Source organism: Bolinopsis microptera, chromosome 6 (assembly GCF_026151205.1).
Source record: "Bolinopsis microptera isolate Bmic1 chromosome 6, MBARI_Bmic_1.0, whole genome shotgun sequence".
Taxonomy (NCBI): domain Eukaryota; kingdom Metazoa; phylum Ctenophora; class Tentaculata; order Lobata; family Bolinopsidae; genus Bolinopsis; species Bolinopsis microptera.
The window spans coordinates 17,704,933-17,725,976 of NC_087077.1; the positions used below are offsets into that span (position 1 = coordinate 17,704,933).

Here is a 21,044-nt window from a genome sequence, read left to right on the forward strand (position 1 = left end):
CTAAAATATCTGTTACCGTGTGTAGAGAAGAATCACGCGATATAGTTGCTCAGATGCCCCTATACTGCATACATGTACGTGAACAATGAACATATCAGAGAATAGTGAAGGCTGAATTTCAATGTTGTAATCTGTAGCAGTAAGATTACTTTCTTTTCTTTGCATAGTGCTGATACTATTATGTAGACATTGTATTGATGTCTTAATTTATTTTTATTATTTTGCAACAAATCGAATGTTCGTTGCTTTACTTCTATTTTGTGGGAGTGTGAACGTTGTTATAACATATTATCAAGGTTCTATAGTTGTATACTGAAGAAAACAGTAAAATATTTATTTTTGATACTCGATATTCTTTACTCCGTTGGCACATTCACAAAATCTCAATAATTTGTTGGCTCAAATATGTGAGTTTCCATGGGATCTAGAGACGCAAAACAATTTGTCGATTCAATTCTCTTAATACTGTGTCTTTTTGTCACCTCAGCCTTCATATCGAATGAGTGGCGACATGACAGTAATGTTTGCTATGATCATGAGATTTAACTATAATATCTTAAAAATCTCAATAATGTGTGTTGTTGTATTGTGGGGAAATTCAAGCGGTTTATAAAAAACGGTTAGAAATAGAGTTACGGACTGGTTTTTTTTTGGTATAGTGCCGACAACGTACGAAGCCAATAAGCAATGTTTTTAAATCAGCCGTTGGGAGTCATTATAAGTTTTGTACACAAAGTGACAAGGGCTATGTTTCTCTATGCTCTCTCATACTGCATAGCACGTTGGTACTATAAGTCATAACAGGTTACTCAAGTAATACTATAAGCTTATGGGGGGGGGGGGGGCATATTCGGTTGTTTCTATTTGAAATGAAATTTAAGCATTGTTTCAAATATAAATTGAAATGTCGATAAATAATATTGTTAATAACGTACATTATTTGTTTAATATTATAATGTCGAATATTAGACAATACTATTCGATCATTTCGATTAGTTGGACTTACAGGCTTTCATCTGCAACATGGAATTAAAATATAATTGAGCTAATGGTTAACATCGATTTCACTGTAATATAAAATGATAGTAGCGTTACGGCGATAGTGAGAATATTATCATCTTTATTGTGGGACACTAATTCCTGCCTCTACGTCCCATATTAATACATGTACTACCACGATAAATGCAATGGATCTGGACAATTAAAGCCACTCATGGAATTCTATCGTTTTAAAAAAAACTACATATTGATCAGTTTCGGTTGAACTCTCTCCTTTTATGTATCGCTTTTAGATCACCTAGTAGATCTAGTGACTGTGAGGGGTGCAGATTAACGACTGTTATGTGATTCGTTAGCTGGGACTTGGTATATAGGATGAGCTGAAATGTTGTATATCAATATTATAGTTAATAAGTTATAATTAGGTATCACATTAGTGACTAGAACAAATGTGTTGATAAATGGAAAAGACAATAGCAGTTTCTAACTGACGCACGTTCTGATATTCACAAGGACCAGTTTGAAGTTGTGTTGTATATGAAATGTTGTTTGGACTGTAGTAAAGGTTTAATACGCCGGGTCTGAAGCAGAGTTTACATGTTGAGATGGAGCTGTTATTAACAATTATTGATACATATCACATTTCTTGTTGTAATGAACGAATTAATTTACGATTGAGGTAGTGTGAGTAAACAAGGCACCTCATTTAAGATTGAACAAATTTCCCTTGACAACTGAGTCCATAAACCACTTAATCGTCTCTCTAACGCAAGACATGAGTTAGGATGGTGGAGGTTCTTGTGTACGTTTGAATATGCTGTGTGAGGGTGTCTTGTTAGCTGGTAATTAGCAATTTCAGTGCCGATCGACTTTTTCATGTTTATAACCTTTTAAATATAATTCAAAGGTATTCGGCCTCAATAATGACAGAAGGCTGGGATTGGTAATTGAGTTCTTAACTGCATATTCTGAGCTGTGGTCGTAGATCATTTTGTCTACAACATTTAAATTGTAGTTGATCACTTATCATGATGGATGTTTACGATTTCTTGGATTCAGCTCTTGATGGGTTCTGAGAAGAAAAAATTTATTACTAATTTGTACGTGAACAATGAACATATCAGAAAATAGTGAAGGCTGAATTTCAATGTTGTAATCTGTAAGCAGTAAGATTAACATATTCTTTTCTAATTGCATAGTGCTATGATACATATTATGTAGACATTTGTGATGTGATGTCTTTAATTTTAATTTTTTATTTCACTTTTGCAACAACATCGAATGTTCGTTGCTATGGTAACTTCTATTTTGTTGGAGAAGTGTGAACGTTGTTATAACATATTGTATTCAAAGGTTCTATAGTTGTATACTGAAGAAAAGTCAGTAAAATATTTAATATTTTGATAGCACTACGATAATTCTTTACTCTCTGTGTGGCACATTCCGACAAAACGTCCTCTAACTAAATTTGAGTTGGCCTCAAATATGTGAGTTTAGCCCATCGCGGATCCTAGAGCAACCGCAAAACAATTTGTCGATTCAATTTCTCTTCAACTACTGTGTCTTTTCTGATCATCCTCAGCCCTTCAGGTCATCGAATGAGTGGCGACTAGTGACAGTAACTGTTTGCATACTGACTCATGAGATTTAACTATAATATCTTAAACAATAATCTCAATAAATCTGTGTGTGTGTATGTATGTGTGCGGGAAATTTCCAAGCGGCTTTATTAAAAAACGGTTAGAGAATAGAGTTACGGGACTGGTTTTTTTTCGGTATAGTGCCGACAAAACTGTGACGAAGCCAATAAGCAAATGTTTTTTAAATCAGCCGTTGGTAAGTAATTTTATTAATAGTTTTGTACAACAAAAGTGACAAATGTGGCTCACTGTTTCTCCCTCATTGCTCTCTCTCCCATTACTGCATAGGCAGCGTTGGTACATAAGTCATAACTAGGTTAGCTGCAAGTAATACTATAAGCTTATTGGGGGGGGGGGGGGGCACTCATTGCGGTCTGTTCGTCTACTTTCATACGACAATGTAAAGCATGTTTTCAAATATAAACATCTGAAATGTACTGTAAATATAATCATTCGTCTGCAATAACGTGAGCACTATTTCGTTTAATATCTTAAGACGCAATGAAACTATCGGACCACGATGTATGGGGACTTCAGGACTTGCCACCTGCACCCCATGGCAACATTAAAATATATTGACTCAGTTACATCGTTTCCTGTTAATATAAAAATATAGTAGCCCGTTACCGGCCCGAATCAAGAAATTCCATTCATTTTTGGGGTAAACTTAAACCTAATTACCTACCTTCATAAACGATGACCCATATTAATTTACATACTACTGTCTACGCAGTAAATGATATGATCACCATATTAACAGACCAAAACAGGGGAAATTTCTTTTCTCTTTAAAAAAACTCACATTATCTCATGAATCTCCAGGTTTCCAGGCAGATCACTGAACCTCTCGTCCTTCTGTACGAGCGCCTTCTTAAGATCACCAATAGGTAGAGTGTACCTGTAGGTGGACTCAGCTGAGGGGTGGCAGAATAGCCGGGCTAGCTTGTCTATGTATTCGCAGGTTAGGTTGGGAACTTCGGGTGGTGATATGAGGAAGTAGAGCTGAAATGTTGGGATGAATATTCACTATTATAAGTTTAATGAAGTACATTGAAGTAGGAACTAAGTGTCACGATTTTAAGTGACCAGCCAGACAAATGTGTTGATAAGATGGAGAAGGAAAAGAGCAGTTAACCTGGCCTGGCACAGTGTCCCGGAGTATCTGCCACAAGGACACAGGTAGTTGGAATGTTGGGTTGTAAATGTAAATCCTCTTTACTGACGACACGTCTGTTTGTTTTGACACCTGGGTAGTTAAAAGGTTTAGATATCAGCAACAGGGCTCTGAAAGCAGAAGTTAACAATGATGTGAAGATAAGGGCTGTTTTAACAGAAATATTTGATAAATATCACGAATTTTTAGTTTAAAATGAACCGAATTAAAAACTTACCGAGTTGAGGTAAGTAGTGAAGTAAACATGAGCACCCCTCCGCCTTGTCAAGCAACTTGCAACAACAAGTTCCCTTGCACAAGGCATCAGCTCCAACAACAACTCAGCTCTTTCCACATCCGTCTCCCTTCTAAACACGACAAGACACTGTAGCTTAGGGATGGTGGTGTCCACTGTGCTAGTCACGTCGTTGAAAGAGGTGCCTGTGTGAGGGGTGGTCTTGTTAGGCTGGGGGTAATTAGACAATATTCATCTGGATATCTGACCTTAATTATCATGGTTTTAATAACCATTTTAAATTAAATTAACAGAGTAATTACCCAATACATCAGACCAGGCAAGGTTGATTTGGTCGTTGACAGTTCTCTCACACAGCAACTGATTAACGGTTGAGCTTGTGGTCGTAGTCACTCCATTTTGTGTTCTCTCGACTGTACATGTTAACAATTCGTTAGTCTGCATGACAGTCTTCATGGGAGGGGATGTTTTCTTTCTTTTTGGATTTGCAGCTCCTTGATACAGGGGTTCTGGAAAGTACAAAAATTATACCAATTATTTGTAGCGAATGCTTCAAAACTTCAAGCATTGCGATTTTCTAATCTGCTCTGGTTTATATTACAAGCTATGATTACAAAAACCAAAGACTAACCACATTTGGAATGTAAAGAAGGTGTAGCCATGTTCTTGCAGCGATTATGGTAGTCTTGACACCAGTCGTCTAACTGAGACAGTCTTGTAGGTTTCCCATTAATAACAATGTACTGTAACAGTCGACTGCAGAGCACTTTGAAATTATACAAATTCTGTTCTTTCATGAATTTACCCAAGTTTTTTGAAATGTATGGGTCCTGAATAAACAATCGTCCCAATGATCCGTACTGTTTTCGTCTTTGAACATTTTGATTGGTTCTGATATCTGCTGAGTACTTTGAGGAATCTATTTGACATGCAATAAACTTGAGATAGTCCAAAACGATTTGAGCAGCACAGAGTTTAGGTTTACTTAGATTTGGGTCAGGGCGATGAGTTGTTATGTTTAGAAGAGGTATCCTGGGATTCCGTCTTTGAGTTAGGAAATAGATAAAAAGAATTATATGCCCGTAAGTTGACAATCCACCTGTTCGAACACTTCCAAACTTTGTAAAATTCAAGATGTGTTTGAAGAATCGAAATGCTTGAGCAATTTCAGGATAAGTCTTTGAATAGGATTTCAAGAGGCCTGTGTTCCAAATAACATCAGTTCTATTGATTGAAGGAACTGAAAAGCTTATGTCACAGTCTAACCCAGTTTTGATGTGCTCAACAGTTATTATTGGCACAACCGCCCCTCTTACAACATCTTTTAACTTAAATAGACATGACCTCTCCATCATTCTCTTACACTCGATAAGCTGGTTGTCAATTCCATCTTCTTCCAATTCTACAACAACATCTATATCAGAGCTTTTGCTTCGAAATCCATTGTATGATGACCCAAAACCATGAATACGTTTAAAATTCAAGCAACGGGAACATTCAGATTTCAAATCAGTCTGTACAGTCTGGACTTGAGTTAAGTATTTGCTTTCAGGAGTCAATTTAGAATTTATCTCATCGATAAGCTTGCTGAGATTGTCATAGGCCAGTTGAAGTGAATTTGTGTTAGTGCAATGGTCCTCGAAAAAGATTCTCCCATCCTCGATGAGTGGATAGTGTGGTTCTATAATCATTATTGCTTCATTCTGTAATGTAGTTGTTTGAGTTATGTTCCTCATTAAACAATAAAAGTAGTAGCATATATTTTAAATAAATACTTGCAAAAATTTAATTAAGCACCACCCCAGAAATCATCCTAACATCATAATTCAATATAGTTTGGGGGCCGTTTAGAATTTAGATATTTCGTAAACCAGATTTTCACCTTTTCAAATCTCCCTCCCATATCTGGAAGTCACAGTGAATGATATCGAAATTACAGAAGCTTTACCAAACCCGCTCTCTAGGCTTACTGTATGTGTAATATGTGAACGGTCCCTTGTAGTGTCATTATGACCGCTAACAAGCGACAGCAGTGACAGCACCCTAGGAGTTAGGAGACAGTCACTGCACTCCAGTGCATGTATATTACTGAAGGATCACATAAAAAATATCTAGTGATTTAGCTTCCTTTTATAATCCAGCTCTTCACGGCTATGGGGCTACTTGCCTATTAGTATAGACTGACTCTTAGTAACTGGGTGGCGCTCAGACTGTCATTCCACCATATCTTCAATAGGTTTCAATGTGTTTATGTTCTATGTGTTTGTGAACACTGAAGTCTGAAATCTCCATGTAATCTCTTAACTTCCAATCTTGAGCTTGCTTAATAACTTTTATGCTTGTATGTAGAGATATTTTAAAGGCGAAACCAACTGAGATAGATGTTTTTAGGATTCTGATTCCCACTAGATACAATGATAATTTAATTTAATAGCCATGTCTTCTGCCACAGCACTAGACCAAAACCTTCGTGATTTTAGACACATCAAGACCCATGCACATATGATACAGTTGACTTAGATTTGAGTGCCACGATCAAATTAATAACAGCTTTAACCTGCACTAGGTCTAGGTAAACTGATGAATCCATTGTTTATTAACATAATTATTCTACAAAGCTTGTGACTTCTGCTAAACCTCAGATCGAACTTCCTTTGACATTTTAGCGACATCATTAAATATGATAAAATTAATACCTTAGTCGGTAATATTATGGGGGGATTATAGGTGTTAAAATATGGACAGTTATAAATATGGTTCTTTGGACCCAAAATCATTCTTGCTCTGTTAATTCGCAGAGCAACGATCTGGAAGGGTTGACATCGTCAATTAAATTGTAAATCATCCATCCATTAAAGTGATTTACAAAATTACACCTAAACCTTGTGTCTCGGTGTTTAGTTAAACGGTACTTTAAAATATTGAACATACTCTGCAACCTGGTAGCGCGGCTGATGTAAAAACAAAAATGTTGGCCTGCAGTTTGTGCATAACCTACAAAATAACCCTGCGCTCCAATAAAAGCCGTCTGGAAAAGTAAACTCCGCAAAATGTTAATTAAATTGTAATGAACAGGCACAAAGAAGCATTATTAGCAATTGTGTCCTTTATTTACCTTAATGGACGCTGTCAATTCATCGCAGCTCGGCGCAGCACAGTAGCGCATTTCGCCGATCTAGCTGTGAGAAGCCTCATTGAGTGCGCGGCGCAGCACAGTAACGCATCGCACTACAAGTTAATTTTTTGTAAATTAATTTATCACTTGTACAGTACAATTATTTATTATAATAAAAACCACTTTTGTGAAATGGTTGTAATTGTACTAGCGTGATGCACTACTAGGTCGCGCCGCGCATCTTCTCGCAACCACGTATGCAAATCGGCGAAATGCAAAAGATTAAGCTGGATTGACATTGTGAATCTAAAAGTGAAATGGCTATTTTGACTTTAAATATTTGAACTAAATATTACCCACTGCGAGCTGATCATTCGCGAGGTGAAAATGAGCGCTGGGGACGATCTCTCTGAAATTTTACCTGTTGGTTCAGTGGACGATTTTAGCCACAGCGCCTTAAATTTAGCACGATCGTCCATAATCACACAAAGTTACAGCTAATTTAGTGATGTAAACACTCGCCGCAATATACTGGAATTGAATCGAGCGCGTTACTATGGTTACTGCGCGTTGATATGGTTACTAGATTTAGATTAGATTCATCGTTTTAGCGCGCGTAGCACGTAGCATTATTACAATTCTATCATATTGTCATATTATTATTAGATGCACGAGTTTAGCTGCATTTTACATTTAATTTCAGGAATCTGCAAGATTTGTAATCGATTAGATAATATTTAATTTCGTTCTTCATTCCTTGCTTGGCGGTCCTCATTTATGTATGTATTTTACCTGGGAGCGGGAACTCCAAGCTCAAGGCTACGCTTTTCATTAACCGGGATGTAATTTTCATAAACCGATTAGAGTTTAGTCAGTATGACATGCTGATCGCCGCCAGACAGTTGAAAATTTGTTTCATACACATAAAATTGATTGTGTCATATCTGAGTTCTTGGCTGTATTTCGAAACCTCAGTCAGTTGTGGGTTTTTACCGGCCTAAATAAAAAGTCAAGTTTACAGGACATTTCTGGGGAACCTTACTATGTGTTTTACTTAACAAGATCAAAGATGCGAAGGTGAGGAAAAGGAAGCGTGCATTCGAGAGCGTATCATTTTGTACATTATATTACCCCGATCTGAAGCAGGAGGTGACCGGGATTGGCAATTTTGAGTTATCCCGGTCCCGGTCAACCGGGTCAAGTCACATTTTTCATCCCGGTCGCGGTCAAATGCTGATTTATGATCCCGGTCCCGGTTAATCCAGGATTCTTGGTCCCGGTCCCGGTCAATCACTCAAATTTGCCGGGATTTTGACCGGGATCTTTTACATAATTTCATTCACTGTGATTTTCAGTTTTTACTTTCATTCATTGTGAATTTCATCTTTAAACAACCTCTGAGCCAAATAAAACAATGTTTAAAATTGCTAAACAAGTTTAGGTAACTAATATCGTTACATAACTCATAAGTGCAAACTAACATCAAGTTTTCAACTCGGGCTACGCCCAATTATCAATTGGAGAATGAAACTGTTGAATAATTTGAGGGATCATTGACTGAGGAATGAGGGTGAACTTGAGTAATCAGTACATGAACATTATTGGTGTAGTACATTAGGCCCATGCCCCATATTGACGGGTTTTTTCTAATTTAATATTCTAGTTATTACTTATTCAAATTGTTCAATTATAATGTAAATGAAAGTTGCAGCTTTTAATATGAGAATACCAGTTTTGGTCCCGGTCATCCCGAAAAAATTGTATTGTTGGTCCCGGTCCTGGTCCCGGTAAGATAGAAATCCCAGAAATTATTGGTCCCGGTCCCGGTCACGGTAAATTGATAATCTCAGTCCCGGTCCCGGTCAAGTCACATTTTGTATCCCGGTCCCGGTCCCGGTCAGGCCTAAAATCATGTCCCGGTCACCTCCTGATCTGAAGTTTGATGACTAGAAAACAGTGAATACAATTAATGTTTATTAATATTATTATCGAACTTCATATTATATTGTTTATCCTAAGTAAAGATCTGATAACTCTACAACAGGGATCGGTTAAACTATAAATGGAAACAATTTAAATACTGAAACATAAACTAGTGTTAACATATCTATAATACGTTAACTTAAAACTTAATTACATCAACTTGCAAGATTTAAAAAATTTTCCCTATAAAATACAGAGGCAATATCAAATATGGCACAGTTCAGTCAAATGAAAAAATCTGTTTGTTGATGGCACTGAAGAATATTTTGAAAAAAGCTACGATGAAAGTTGAAGGAACAGTTAAAGGAACACTATACCAATTTCAGAATGTAAATTTTCGTGTTTAGTACAGGGAAATCCGTCTGAAAAAATCGATTTGCCGACACACAAAGCTTACAAAGGATTTTTGACGTTTTTGAGTCCTAATAGGTGTCCTTTATGGCTGACCAACTTTTCCAAACTTTTCCACGTGTCTTAAGGCCACTTTTTGCCACTTTACCACTTTTTACCACCTTTCTTGTTTGTCAAATATCTTTAGTTGTGAACATCGTAGAAAGTTGCAGATTAAACGAGGGTGTTCATATTATCAAGAAGAAAAACTTTTGTTGATACAATTTTTTCCTCAGATAATCAATTAATTGGATAATTATCAATTAGCTAATTAGCAAAAATTAAAAAATTTTTTATTGGCTCAAAATGATTGGAATAGCTTAAAACACGGAGAAAAGTAGTTTTTAGAAAAACTTCGAAAATTTTTCACTTACATTTTTTTTTCGAGACTTAGAAAATTTTTTCGAATTTTCGAAATTTTTTTCGCCAAAAGTTATCAAATTGCATGAAACGTGGAGAAAAATGCTTTTTAAAAACACTTCGTGAATTTATGTTTTCAAGAATACTAAAATCACTTATATATTTGTAGTTGGAGTTCAGTAAATCTCGGCAGATTTTAGTAATCAGGAATTATTAAATCGAAATAGATAAAAGGACTGAAACTGAAAAACGTTAACCACAGGATATTAGAGTTTTATAATTAATTACAGTATATCCTTATCGATTTTTACAGAAACTGCACCAAAGGCACATTTAAGATCGAGCCGATAGCCTGCTGTACTACGATAATATGTAACAAATAAAACATCTCTGAGTCTGTACCGTCAATCGTGCTAATCTGAACCAGCCTACCTGGATTACCATCTACCTCTTCTTTTCATCAATAATTAGACCGAGTTGTGCAATAAATGTGATTTATTATAGCTCATAATAATTACATCACCCACCAAATGCAATATGAGTCATATGCATTTGATGGGTCTGTAAATAATATCGAGCTGTTTGCAATCACACTATCACAACAAAACATAATACGTGTACATCATATGGCCCTTAATGCGGTATATGAAACGCTCTTTATCGGGGTGTTTCTATAAATCTATAGACTATACCGTACACTTCTCGTTTCTCCCGCGAAAGGCCGGTATAGAGAGGTTTTACTGTATCACGAAAACTTCTACTTGTCCTCATGGCTCATTGACAGCTCGAAGAAGGCAAGAAAACATCAGAAAGCCTAAAATGTCAACTCGCTCATTTTAATGTTCTTCGATCCGTCCCACATTGATCCCGAGCTGATCATCATGACCCCCAAATATTCTGCGGCAAGAACTGAAGAACCTGTCTTTTTACTTCACAACATCCGGATTGCAAACCAACATAATCATTACCGTTTCTTTACTACCCCACGGCTCTTGCCCATGTCCAACGCTCGTATCTAGATCTTACCTTTGCCTGTTTATTACTCTTTTTGAAGATTTATCATAGCTCATATTGCATTTAGTGGGTGATGTAAGTTATCGAGCTGTGATGTAAGTTATCGAGATGTAACTTATCGAGCTGTATTCAATCACAATAGTAATATACGACACAATACCTTTGTATTAAATGGCCCTTAATGCGGTATATGAAACGCTTTATACCTCGATAGACCCGGTATAGTTTATCACGAAAACGTCTACTTGGCCTCATGGCTCATTTACAGCTCGAAGAAGGCAAGAAGAGACCATGGATACAAAGGAAGAGCTAGGAAGTAGGAAACAAGTGTAAATACACCTTCCAACATCTATTGTGACTTGTTTTCTATTGTTCTGCATACCACTTCATTCGCTATACGAGATACCTCATACCTCAAATCACCCCCATATGTCAGGGTTGGCTAAATTCAAAAAGAGTAATATACGGGCAAAGGTAAGATCTAGATACGAGCGTTGGACATGGGCAAGAGCCGTGGGGTAGTAAAGAAACGGTAATGATTATGTTGGTTTGCAATCCGGATGTTGTGAAGTAAAAAGACAGGTTCTTCAGTTCTTGCCGCAGAATATTTGGGGGTCATGATGATCAGCTCGGGATCAATGTGGGACGGATCGAAGAACATTAAAATGAGCGAGTTGACATTTTAGGCTTTCTGATGTTTTATTGCCTTCTTCGAGCTGTCAATGAGCCATGACGACAAGTAGAAGTTTTTTACAGACCCATCAAATGCGATATGACTCATATTGCATTTGGTGGGTGATGTAATTATTATGAGCTATAATAAATCACATTTATTGCACAACTCGGTCTAATTATTGATGAAAAGAAGAGGTAGATGGTAATCCAGGTAGGCTGGTTCAGATTAGCACGATTGACGGTACAGACTCAGAGATGTTTTATTTGTTACATATTATCGTAGTACAGCAGGCTATCGGCTCGATCTTAAATGTGCCTTTGGTGCAGTTTCTGTAAAAATCGATAAGGATATACTGTAATTAATTATAAAACTCTAATATCCTGTGGTTAACGTTTTTCAGTTTCAGTCCTTTTATCTATTTCGATTTAATAATTCCTGATTACTAAAATCTGCCAAGATTTACTGAACTCCAACTACAAATATATAAGTGATTTTAGTATTCTTGAAAATATAAATTCACGAAGTGTTTTTAAAAAGCATTTTTCTCCACGTTTCATGCAATTTGATAACTTTTGGCGAAAAAAATTTCGAAAATTCGAAAAAATTTTCTAAGTCTCGAAAAAAAAATGTTAGTGAAAAATTTTCGAAGTTTTTCTAAAAACTACTTTTCTCCGTGTTTTAAGCTATTCCAATCATTTTGAGCCAATAAAAAATTTTTTAATTTTTGCTAATTAGCTAATTGATAATTATCCAATTAATTGATTATCTGAGGAAAAAATTGTATCAACAAAAGTTTTTCTTCTTGATAATATGAACACCCTCGTTTAATCTGCAACTTTCTACGATGTTCACAACTAAAGATATTTGACAAACAAGAAAGGTGGTAAAAAGTGGTAAAGTGGTAAAAAGTGGCCTTAAGACACGTGGAAAAGTTTGGAAAAGTTGGTCAGCCATAAAGGACACCTATTAGGACTCAAAAACGTCAAAAATCCTTTGTAAGCTTTGTGTGTCGGCAAATCGATTTTTTCAGACGGATTTCCCTGTACTAGTTTAAATATCATACTTTATAAGGTATAAAGTTTCGTATTATTAATCAAAAGTTGGTGTAATATCACACGTAACACGTTTTAGATATTAAACAGAAGAAAGTTTTTTGTCCTAGATCAAGAGCTGCTCATTTCTCACAAGCAGTGTGGTCGGGGTTCTGTTCTTCGATTCTTGCTGCCTTTGTCTTTCGCACGCAAGTAGGAGTACCCTGAGGATTAGAGGCAATAATAATAATAACGCTTTATTTGTATACCGCTTAGGCCGTATAATCAACCATGAATTATTAAAATTTTATAGTTCTACAATTGGAACCTGCGACTTGTTTTGCAGTGAATCACAATCCAGACGAAATGTGTAATTTTAAAAAGTATAGGTACACACCTGTCCGTAGTTTCTCGTACATCACGCGTGACGTCCGGCTAGAAGGAGTTTCTCCCAGGTCTGCTGTCTAGGAAGAGAGAATGGGAGATGAGAGCTGTCAGATGAGATGGTGGTCCAAAAGAAACTGCTGGGAGCCTGACAGAAAACCGTATTGCAAGCCCCGAAACGGTGTCAGGTTTGTGACTGAAGATTCTGATCAAGCTCAGGGTTGAGTCTACACAGTGTCGCCACTTGCCGATGCCAGTTGATGCGACAGGACACTGATTTAAGTGGGAAGTTGTGTCTAAGAAACAGCGTGTGGTTCGGGTGCCGGTTGAACGCATGTAATAGGGAGGGTATATCCGTATTTCGTTGCTAGGAGGTGGTCCGCAGATTGCGTGAAGATGCCTACTTTTAAACCTATCAATAGGTTCAATAGGTAGGTGCTAGTGATGCAGTCCTTGACCCGGAAGCTAAGGCTTCCCCGTTTCTCGCTCATTTGTGCTCCGATGTTCTTGTGACCTCTGCAGGGGTCAAGTGCAGGATGAGGGACATGGCCGACCAAGAGAAGGTTGTTTTTGAGAGGTATTTTTATACAGTTTAACTGTATCATTACCCTTGGAAATCTCTCGACCCAAACGATGCCAAATTCTGCCTCCGAGCACAAGTACTTTGTAGGGGGTCAGCGAGTCATTTCATGTCTATTGTTCAATGTCGTTGAGCAAGGGGGAGGTTAGCTGCTGTCTACTGCCGTTATTCTCCAATTCTTAGAGTTCGTCTTTCGCACGTGAGTAAGTTTCCTGGGGAAAATAGATAGTCAACCAAAAATTATTAATAATAAACATAGATGGACTTCCCACAATTATAACCAGTAAATCTGACACCTGCTAGCTGGCGTAAATTTAAAATTTAACACGCAGTGCGCGCGCCGCGCGCTAAAAATATCTCAAATTTGAAAACTGATGTGGTTCTTATTACCGAAAATCGAATTCGCGCCAGCCACAGAAGATGAATCCGAGATTGTGGAACCAGATGATACGGTTTTTGAGGCATTTTGATACGGTCATTTTAGTCTGTTTAAGTAGTTTCAGAGTGCTGGAAATGGTTTCACGGTGTAGGGGGATGTGTTTACTAACTATTTTGACGTCAAAATTGTCGCCAGAGGCTCCCTGAGTCATGGAATGAACGGAATGAACAAAATGAAACGCCCACTAGAGACTTGATTCCATTTCCGTATCAAAAAGCTGGTTCCTGAGTATCCGATATTGATACGGTCATTTCAGTCTGTTAAAGGGGCTGCAGAGTGCTGAAATCCTCGTCTGAGTCGACAGAAGGTTTGACTGAACGTTTACGTGACTGATTATCTAACTTGGCACCTAGTTCCTGCCTATTCTGGAGTACCTGTTCGGCAGAACAAATCATAACAGAGTACGACTTGTCTGGCCGAACTTCCTCAACAGAATGAAACAACTGGTCAGAGTATCTAACAAAAATCTTAGAACTTATGGAGGTGTGGAAACTTGCAACTATTCCATCTAATACTTTCTGGCTCTCCAAGAGATTACACTTAAGAGACCTATCAGTTAATCAGTTATTATGCAGCTATATAAATTTAAGAGAGCCTCTACAGAGCCATCCTTATCTAGTGAGCAGTGGTCAGAACATTCATATACATCTAAAGTGTGCTTACAGGGGAAAAAGTGCTTAAAGAACTGTTGCAACTTATCAGATAAAGGAAACATGAACTGAACTCAGGAACTACAAAACAATCTAACGTGGGGTATCTTAGGACCTGACTTAAGATCAGAAATGAACACATAAGAACCACACTCTAACCGCAGTACTACAGAGGAGCACACGGTCAGGGGGTCAGAATAAGCATGTGATAAAGGAGGCAAAGCATCCTGGATATTATGATAATATACACCTAAAGATGAATCGAACTTGTGGGAGTCACGAATGAGCTCAACCACGGCATTTACCTGAGATGTATCCATAGGGAGTAGTCGTGTTGACTGAGTTAGCTGTAAAAAACAGCCAATAAGTAAAACTCAGATAGGGAGAAGTTTAGTCAAAGAACTGGTTGTAGGAAACAACACAGTCCAGATAGGAGTAGGAAGGGAGGACTCAGAACTAGTTGTAGAAAACAACGTAGTTTAGAGTAAAGTAGGCAAAGAAGACAGGCACGTAGCGTAAACTACAAAATAAAAATGTGTATTTGAAAGATAGAGCTTAAAGTTGAAATGTCAAAAGATTGTACTCAGTGTGTGAAATAGTAAACTGAAACCGGGTGAGCTATATTTCGCGAGGGTATTTATACCCGCTTCATCGTGACAGGGATAACGAGCCAATTGTTTACAAACAAGCAGCAAGCATGTGAATCCTTCTTGATAAGGTTCAGATCACGTTTGATCGCATGCAGGGTTCTTGTCTCCGATAGATCAGATCATTGTCTTCTAAGAAGATCATATCCTCGTTCTTGCCCCCTCTGGCTCCAGTGGATCTCATCATTACTCGATAAGCATCGGATCAAATGATTGCCTCAAAAACCGTATCATCTGGTTCCACAATGTCGGATACTCAGGAACCAGCTTTTTGATACGAAAATGGAACCAAGTCTCTAGTGGGCGTTCTGGGAGTGCTAAGGCCACCAAACTTTGCAGGAACACTATTAGGGTCAATAACAAACGATTCCGACCTGTTTTGGGGCAATCCGACGAGTTTTAGAAAAAATTTCATTTTTGTTCATTCCGTTCATTCCATGACTCAGGGAGCCTCTGGCGACAATTTTGACGTCAAAATAGTTGGTAAACACATCCCCCTACACCATACAACCATTTCCAGCACTCTGAAACTACTTTAACAGACTGAAATGACCGTATCAAAATGCCTCAAAAACCGTATCATCTGGTTCCACAAGCTCGGATACTCAGGAACCAGCTTTTTGATACGGAAATGGAACCAAGTCTCTAGTGGGCGTTCTGGGAGTGCTAGGGCCACCAAACTTTGCAGGAACACTATTAGGGTCAATACCAAACGATTCCGACCTGTTTTGGGGCAATCCGACGAGTTTTAGAAAAAATTTCATTTTTGTTCATTCCGTTCATTCCATGACTCAGGGAGCCTCTGGCGACAATTTTGACGTCAAAATAGTTGGTAAACACATCCCCCTACACCGTACAACCATAATTATCTATTTTTGATCCAAAATATAGTCAAAATAACGTTGGTTCCAAACCGTATCAAAACCGTATCAAAACCGTATCATTGGTTCCAAATTGGTTCCAAAATCTCGGATTCATGAACTCGCCAGCCACCATCAGAAGATGCAGTAGATGAATTCATAAATTTGGAACATGGGCACATCACAGTATTGGCCGTATTTGAGTGCTGGGAAGGCTCAGTTCGGATTTCTAAGATGGATATAGCCGTAAGCTAGGCCTAGGAACCATAAAAAGTCGTATAAAACTACCCATGGAATGACCAGAAATGAACGAAAATGAACATTCTTCTCAAAGTGCTCAGAATGGTTTAAAATGGGTCGGAAAGTGTTTATATTAGTCCTAGGACCACTCAAACCAAGTTTGAGAATCATTGCATGTCTAGAACCGATGTTACCAATGTTCCAAAATGTCCCAATTTTGGCACAATAATCCTCCTGAGAATCCAGATTTTTGGAACATGGGCACATCGAAGTATTGGCTGTATTTAAGTGCTGGGAAGCCTCAATTCGGTTTTCTAAGATGGATGTAGGTAAAAACTAGGCCTAAGAGCCATCAAAACTCAAATAACATTACCCAGGTTCATGGAATGTATGGAAAATGAACAAAAATGAAAATAGTAGTTGAGATGGTGGAAACATTTGATACAATTTTGGAAACATGCTTTTACAGCCGTATTTATGCTTGTACTGACTTGGACACGTTCATAAAAAGGTGGCACTAGAGATTGATTTTTCACTGCCAAAATTGTGTGAAGCATTTTAAAATACTTGTATCTCAAGGAGTATGCTATGAAAGTTAACCAAATTTTAATGTGGTCCAAAAAGATTCAAATGTCACATAATAAAGTCATTCATCTCTTTATATCTGTTAATTGTGCAGATATGAGCCAGAAATCACAAAATATTCATTTCTTGCACCTCTAATGATGAATTTACATTCTGTGAGTGTGTCCTGCTTCTCAATGTGATTATTGAACCTTTTTGAGATAGCTGAGTGTTAAAAGTGCAAAGGATCACCGGTTAAATGTGGAGTTACGATGCAATTATCACATACAGGGTTAATTCTGACTAAGTATTTTAGAATGATGAATGTGATATGAATATCAACGGAATGATTGTAACAATGAACTCTATCAATCACAATTATATCATGCTAACTAATATTTAGAGAATTTAGATGGTTAAAAGTGCCATAATGAGTCAAAAATCACATAAATGAGCATGTATTGAAATGATGCTGTATCAGGGGAATGTACACTGTCCATTTGAACACTGTCCATTAGTACTCCGATGAAAAAGCGATGAATGTCGATTTGCCGTGATTCTAGCTTTGTGTGTTATTGTGTGATTTCAATGCACGGCAATGAAGGGACTCAGGTACCACGATCTGGCAGACAAACATGTCTGAACAGACATAGCGAGTCAGATCTGGTTCAGGAAATTTTATCGTTAAAGAGATATTCATATTTCATATGAATCAATACTCAGGTTTCTAATTTTGGACTCGCCCGGGGTTTGATTATGATACTTTGAGGAATGACATTTGATTTATAAGTTGATTTCAAATCCCCTATGGGTACCAGAAATACTGGTTTCACAACAACAACATCACTTTTTGGCTCTATATCAGGTTGGTATTCATAGTAAATCTGCAGTAATTTGTTGTGACACTGCACTTGTTTATGGTCATGGAGAAGTTCGTTATTAGAGTAATAGTGGAATCAATAATCACAAAACACTGATTTTAAACTGATTAAACTAGGCAAGTACTTTTACTACTCAGGCCATGATAATTTTGTCTCCATACTGTGACAAATGAATCAATCAGTTACGTATAATACTTAATTGAATTTTTGAAATGTGATTATCGATTCATTACCTTTCTTTTCAAAATGTCATTACAACTTGAACATTACATATGATTCAATTGTCATACTTTAAAGAAAATTACATAGTTGGTAGCCAGATTTGTGTGATTTTTGAATCATTTAACCACCCAGATCAAAAATTATCGCTCAAAGGCCTTCAATATGGTATAAGCTTAGACATGGATTCAAAAATCACATAATAAGAACCATAGAATGGATATATGTTGTCATATTGTGCACTTAATTTAAGGCTTACTATAGTGAGACTTAATAGCGCACCAATAACGAAAATGTGATTTTGAATCATATTAACTGGTTTTAATACTATTTAATACTATTTTGTACTCTAAAAAATGATAGAAAGCCAATAAAAACGTAAGATGATTCAATAATCACTGCTCAAAATAGGCTCATTTCCAATGTTTAAGTTGTGATTTTTGAATCATTTTGGCACCAATAACAATTTCAGATAAGACATTTTATTCCTTACATGCATTATAGTCACCATATCAATTTTGGCGTCTTTGTGAATAGTACTTTTCAGATTATCTAGTGTTGATTCATCTTGCATTTCTAATTGTGTGATTTTTGAATCATTGGCACACAAATAACGATAACTCCTGTGATATAAGCACTACAGACTCCGTGATTTCAGGATCATGAAATTTAATCGAATTTCTAAAGGTATAGATAGATATATCAACCAACAAAGAGCAATGACCATTTTAAAAACTCATTAAAAAAAATCAATCTCTAGTGCCACCTTTTTTTGAACGTGTCCACTTGGAATCTATCTGGTATGGTAGAAGGACACATGTACTAACATTTCCAGCCACTTAGAAGTGCAAAATACTCCCCTGGTTCATGGAATGAATGAAATGAACACAAAATGAACATTTTCCTAGAATCCCCTGAATTGGGCTAAAACCAATTGGAATCGGTCGGTATTGATACCAGGAGTGTCCCTGAGAAGTTTGGTGTGCCTAGCATGTTCAGAAAGGGCTCTGGGGCAATGTTTCTATTTTGGTTTCAGAGTAGTTGAGATGGTGGAAACAATTGACACAAATTTAGAAACATGCTTTTTAGCGGTAATTATGCCTGGACTGGCATGGAATCGATATGGTATGGTAGAGGGGCATATTGTTTACTAACATGTTCAGCAACTCAGAAGTTTTTTTCTTTGAAATGTAATACTCCACCGAAGGGATAGGGTGCGTCAAGAATCATCCAGTTTCACATCGAAAGCACTATTTTCACACATCAAATTGTGACATTTTTTGTTCAACTTTAAAAAAACCTTTTTAGTGCAAAATGATCCCCTGGTTCATGAAATGAACAAAAATGAACTTTACCCTAAAATCGCCTAAACTGAGTTGAAGGCGATCAGAATCGATTGGTATCGATACCAGGAGTGTCCTTGAAAAGTTTGGTGGCCCTAGCATCCTCAGAAAAGGCTTTGTGGGCAATGTTCCATTTTGGTTTCAGAGAAGTTGGGATTCTGGAACAGAATTGAGACAAATTTGGAACAGGCTTTTTGGGCAGTAATTATGCCTTGGCTGACTTAAAATCGATCTGGTATGGTGGAGGGGTATATTAACTACATTTTTGGGTGTTTTCAAATTAAAGATTTCAAAGCCAGATTTTCGGCTTAAGTTGGCTGGGACATGCCCAAATTGTGTATGCTTTGATCGTGATCGGGTTTTCAAAAATAAACGATTTACCTTTCGCATATGATGGACTTTTTCCCGAAGAAGGTGGGTATTTTATCCTTGTAGTTTTCCAGAGAAGGACGTAGTCTTTTCCACATCTCTGTCATCAGAGAAGTCCTTTCGATTAAACGGTCCCTGTTTGGCACTCCTGAGATAATTGACTGTCTTATACACAATGGTTTTACCGTTTACAACATTTGCAGTAATATTTATTACCGAATTTAATTAGAATTTAACCCATACATTTTTAACACATGAACTGCTGTATCAGTAACCATCAAAATAGAAACAAACCTATGAATTTGATGTTTATCTTGTTAAGTGGGAGGTCAACCTCTTCTTGACACAAAATACCCAGTCGTCTCCTGAGATCTCCGACATGACAGAGGAAGCTACTGTCGAGTTCGATATTACAGCTAAGATAGTCAAACTGAGTGGGATCAATTTTAAGCATTACAAATCAGCAGTTATCAAGCAAATGTGATGAAAGAGCCATTATTGAAATGTAAGGCAGATCTAGAGCTAGGAATGTGTTTAGGGGCATCAAAGAATAAGTATCTGTGTACTGTTCTTTACCATACCATTTAAACGATTTAATACATGGAAGTATCACAATAATATACTTTTTCAACAACATAAACACATTTAAAAAAAGGCTCGAATGGGTTATTGATATTTCCATATAATGCAGGATTGAAATAATCTGTTTAGGAGTAATACGTTCAAATTCGATCCTGATCTACAAAAGTGTAACATGATAGCAAAATCCGCTCTGCTTTTCTATACTAGAACAAGTTTTAGTAGTCTCCAGCACATCACAGCTTAAAGGCAGTAACACTAAATCGATTACATTAAATAATCTCTCAAGATCATTTAGTAATATCTGTATTTCAATGTGCAACGAAACAGCTTCTATACTACTTTACTACTTCTATACTACTTTACTATCAACTAGATATACGGTTTGAGCATTGAAGCTCTATGCTGTGAGCAGCAACGAAAAGAGATGGGATTGCAATATATCGACTCACTTGTGAAAATAATGATTAAATCTCCTAATTACGATTTCTAACTGCGCGGCGTAGTGCGTACTTTGAAATCCAAATAAAAATTATTTTTTGATCAAAATATTGGAAAACAAAATTACAACATGATTCAAATCTTGTGTAAAAAAATGTTATAAACAATATGCTGTTAAAAACTTTCGTGAAAAATTTTAAAAAGCATGATTTCCACCCGATTATGTGAAGT

General features: G+C 37.0%; 2 protein-coding genes and 1 long non-coding RNA gene across 5 annotated transcripts in view; 1 reads left to right on the forward strand and 2 right to left on the reverse strand.

Annotated features, from left to right (window-relative positions):
• Nucleotides 1–5,761, reverse strand: part of LOC134816567 (uncharacterized) — a 31,694-nt gene extending 25,933 nt beyond the window's left edge. For both annotated transcript variants that reach the window (XM_063825471.1, XM_063825470.1), the window contains exons 1-5: nt 4,680–5,761; nt 4,351–4,557; nt 4,031–4,233; nt 3,775–3,885; nt 3,442–3,641 (exon numbers count right to left, since the gene is read on the reverse strand). In XM_063825471.1, coding sequence (XP_063681541.1) covers nt 3,442–3,641; nt 3,775–3,885; nt 4,031–4,233; nt 4,351–4,557; nt 4,680–5,739 — 1,781 coding nt within the window. In that variant the 5' untranslated portion in view covers nt 5,740–5,761. The remainder of the gene's footprint in view (nt 1–3,441; nt 3,642–3,774; nt 3,886–4,030; nt 4,234–4,350; nt 4,558–4,679) is intronic.
• LOC134816569 (dynein axonemal light chain 4-like) overlaps nt 1–21,044 on the forward strand; it is a 79,174-nt gene that overhangs the window by 4,187 nt on the left and 53,943 nt on the right. Inside the window, exon 1 of one of the 2 annotated variants that reach the window (XM_063825473.1) lies at nt 11,743–11,746. The exons of the other annotated variant lie outside the window; for it this stretch is intronic. The gene's annotated coding sequence lies outside the window, so the exon portion shown is untranslated. Of the gene's footprint in view, nt 1–11,742; nt 11,747–21,044 lie in introns of those variants that run through there. 2 annotated transcript variants of the gene reach the window in all.
• Nucleotides 13,378–20,111, reverse strand: LOC134817217 (uncharacterized). Its single transcript, XR_010160486.1, has 3 exons — nt 20,088–20,111; nt 19,806–19,941; nt 13,378–13,793 (listed from the first exon to the last, which is right to left on the reverse strand). It is a non-coding gene; the product is annotated as an uncharacterized LOC134817217 (long non-coding RNA).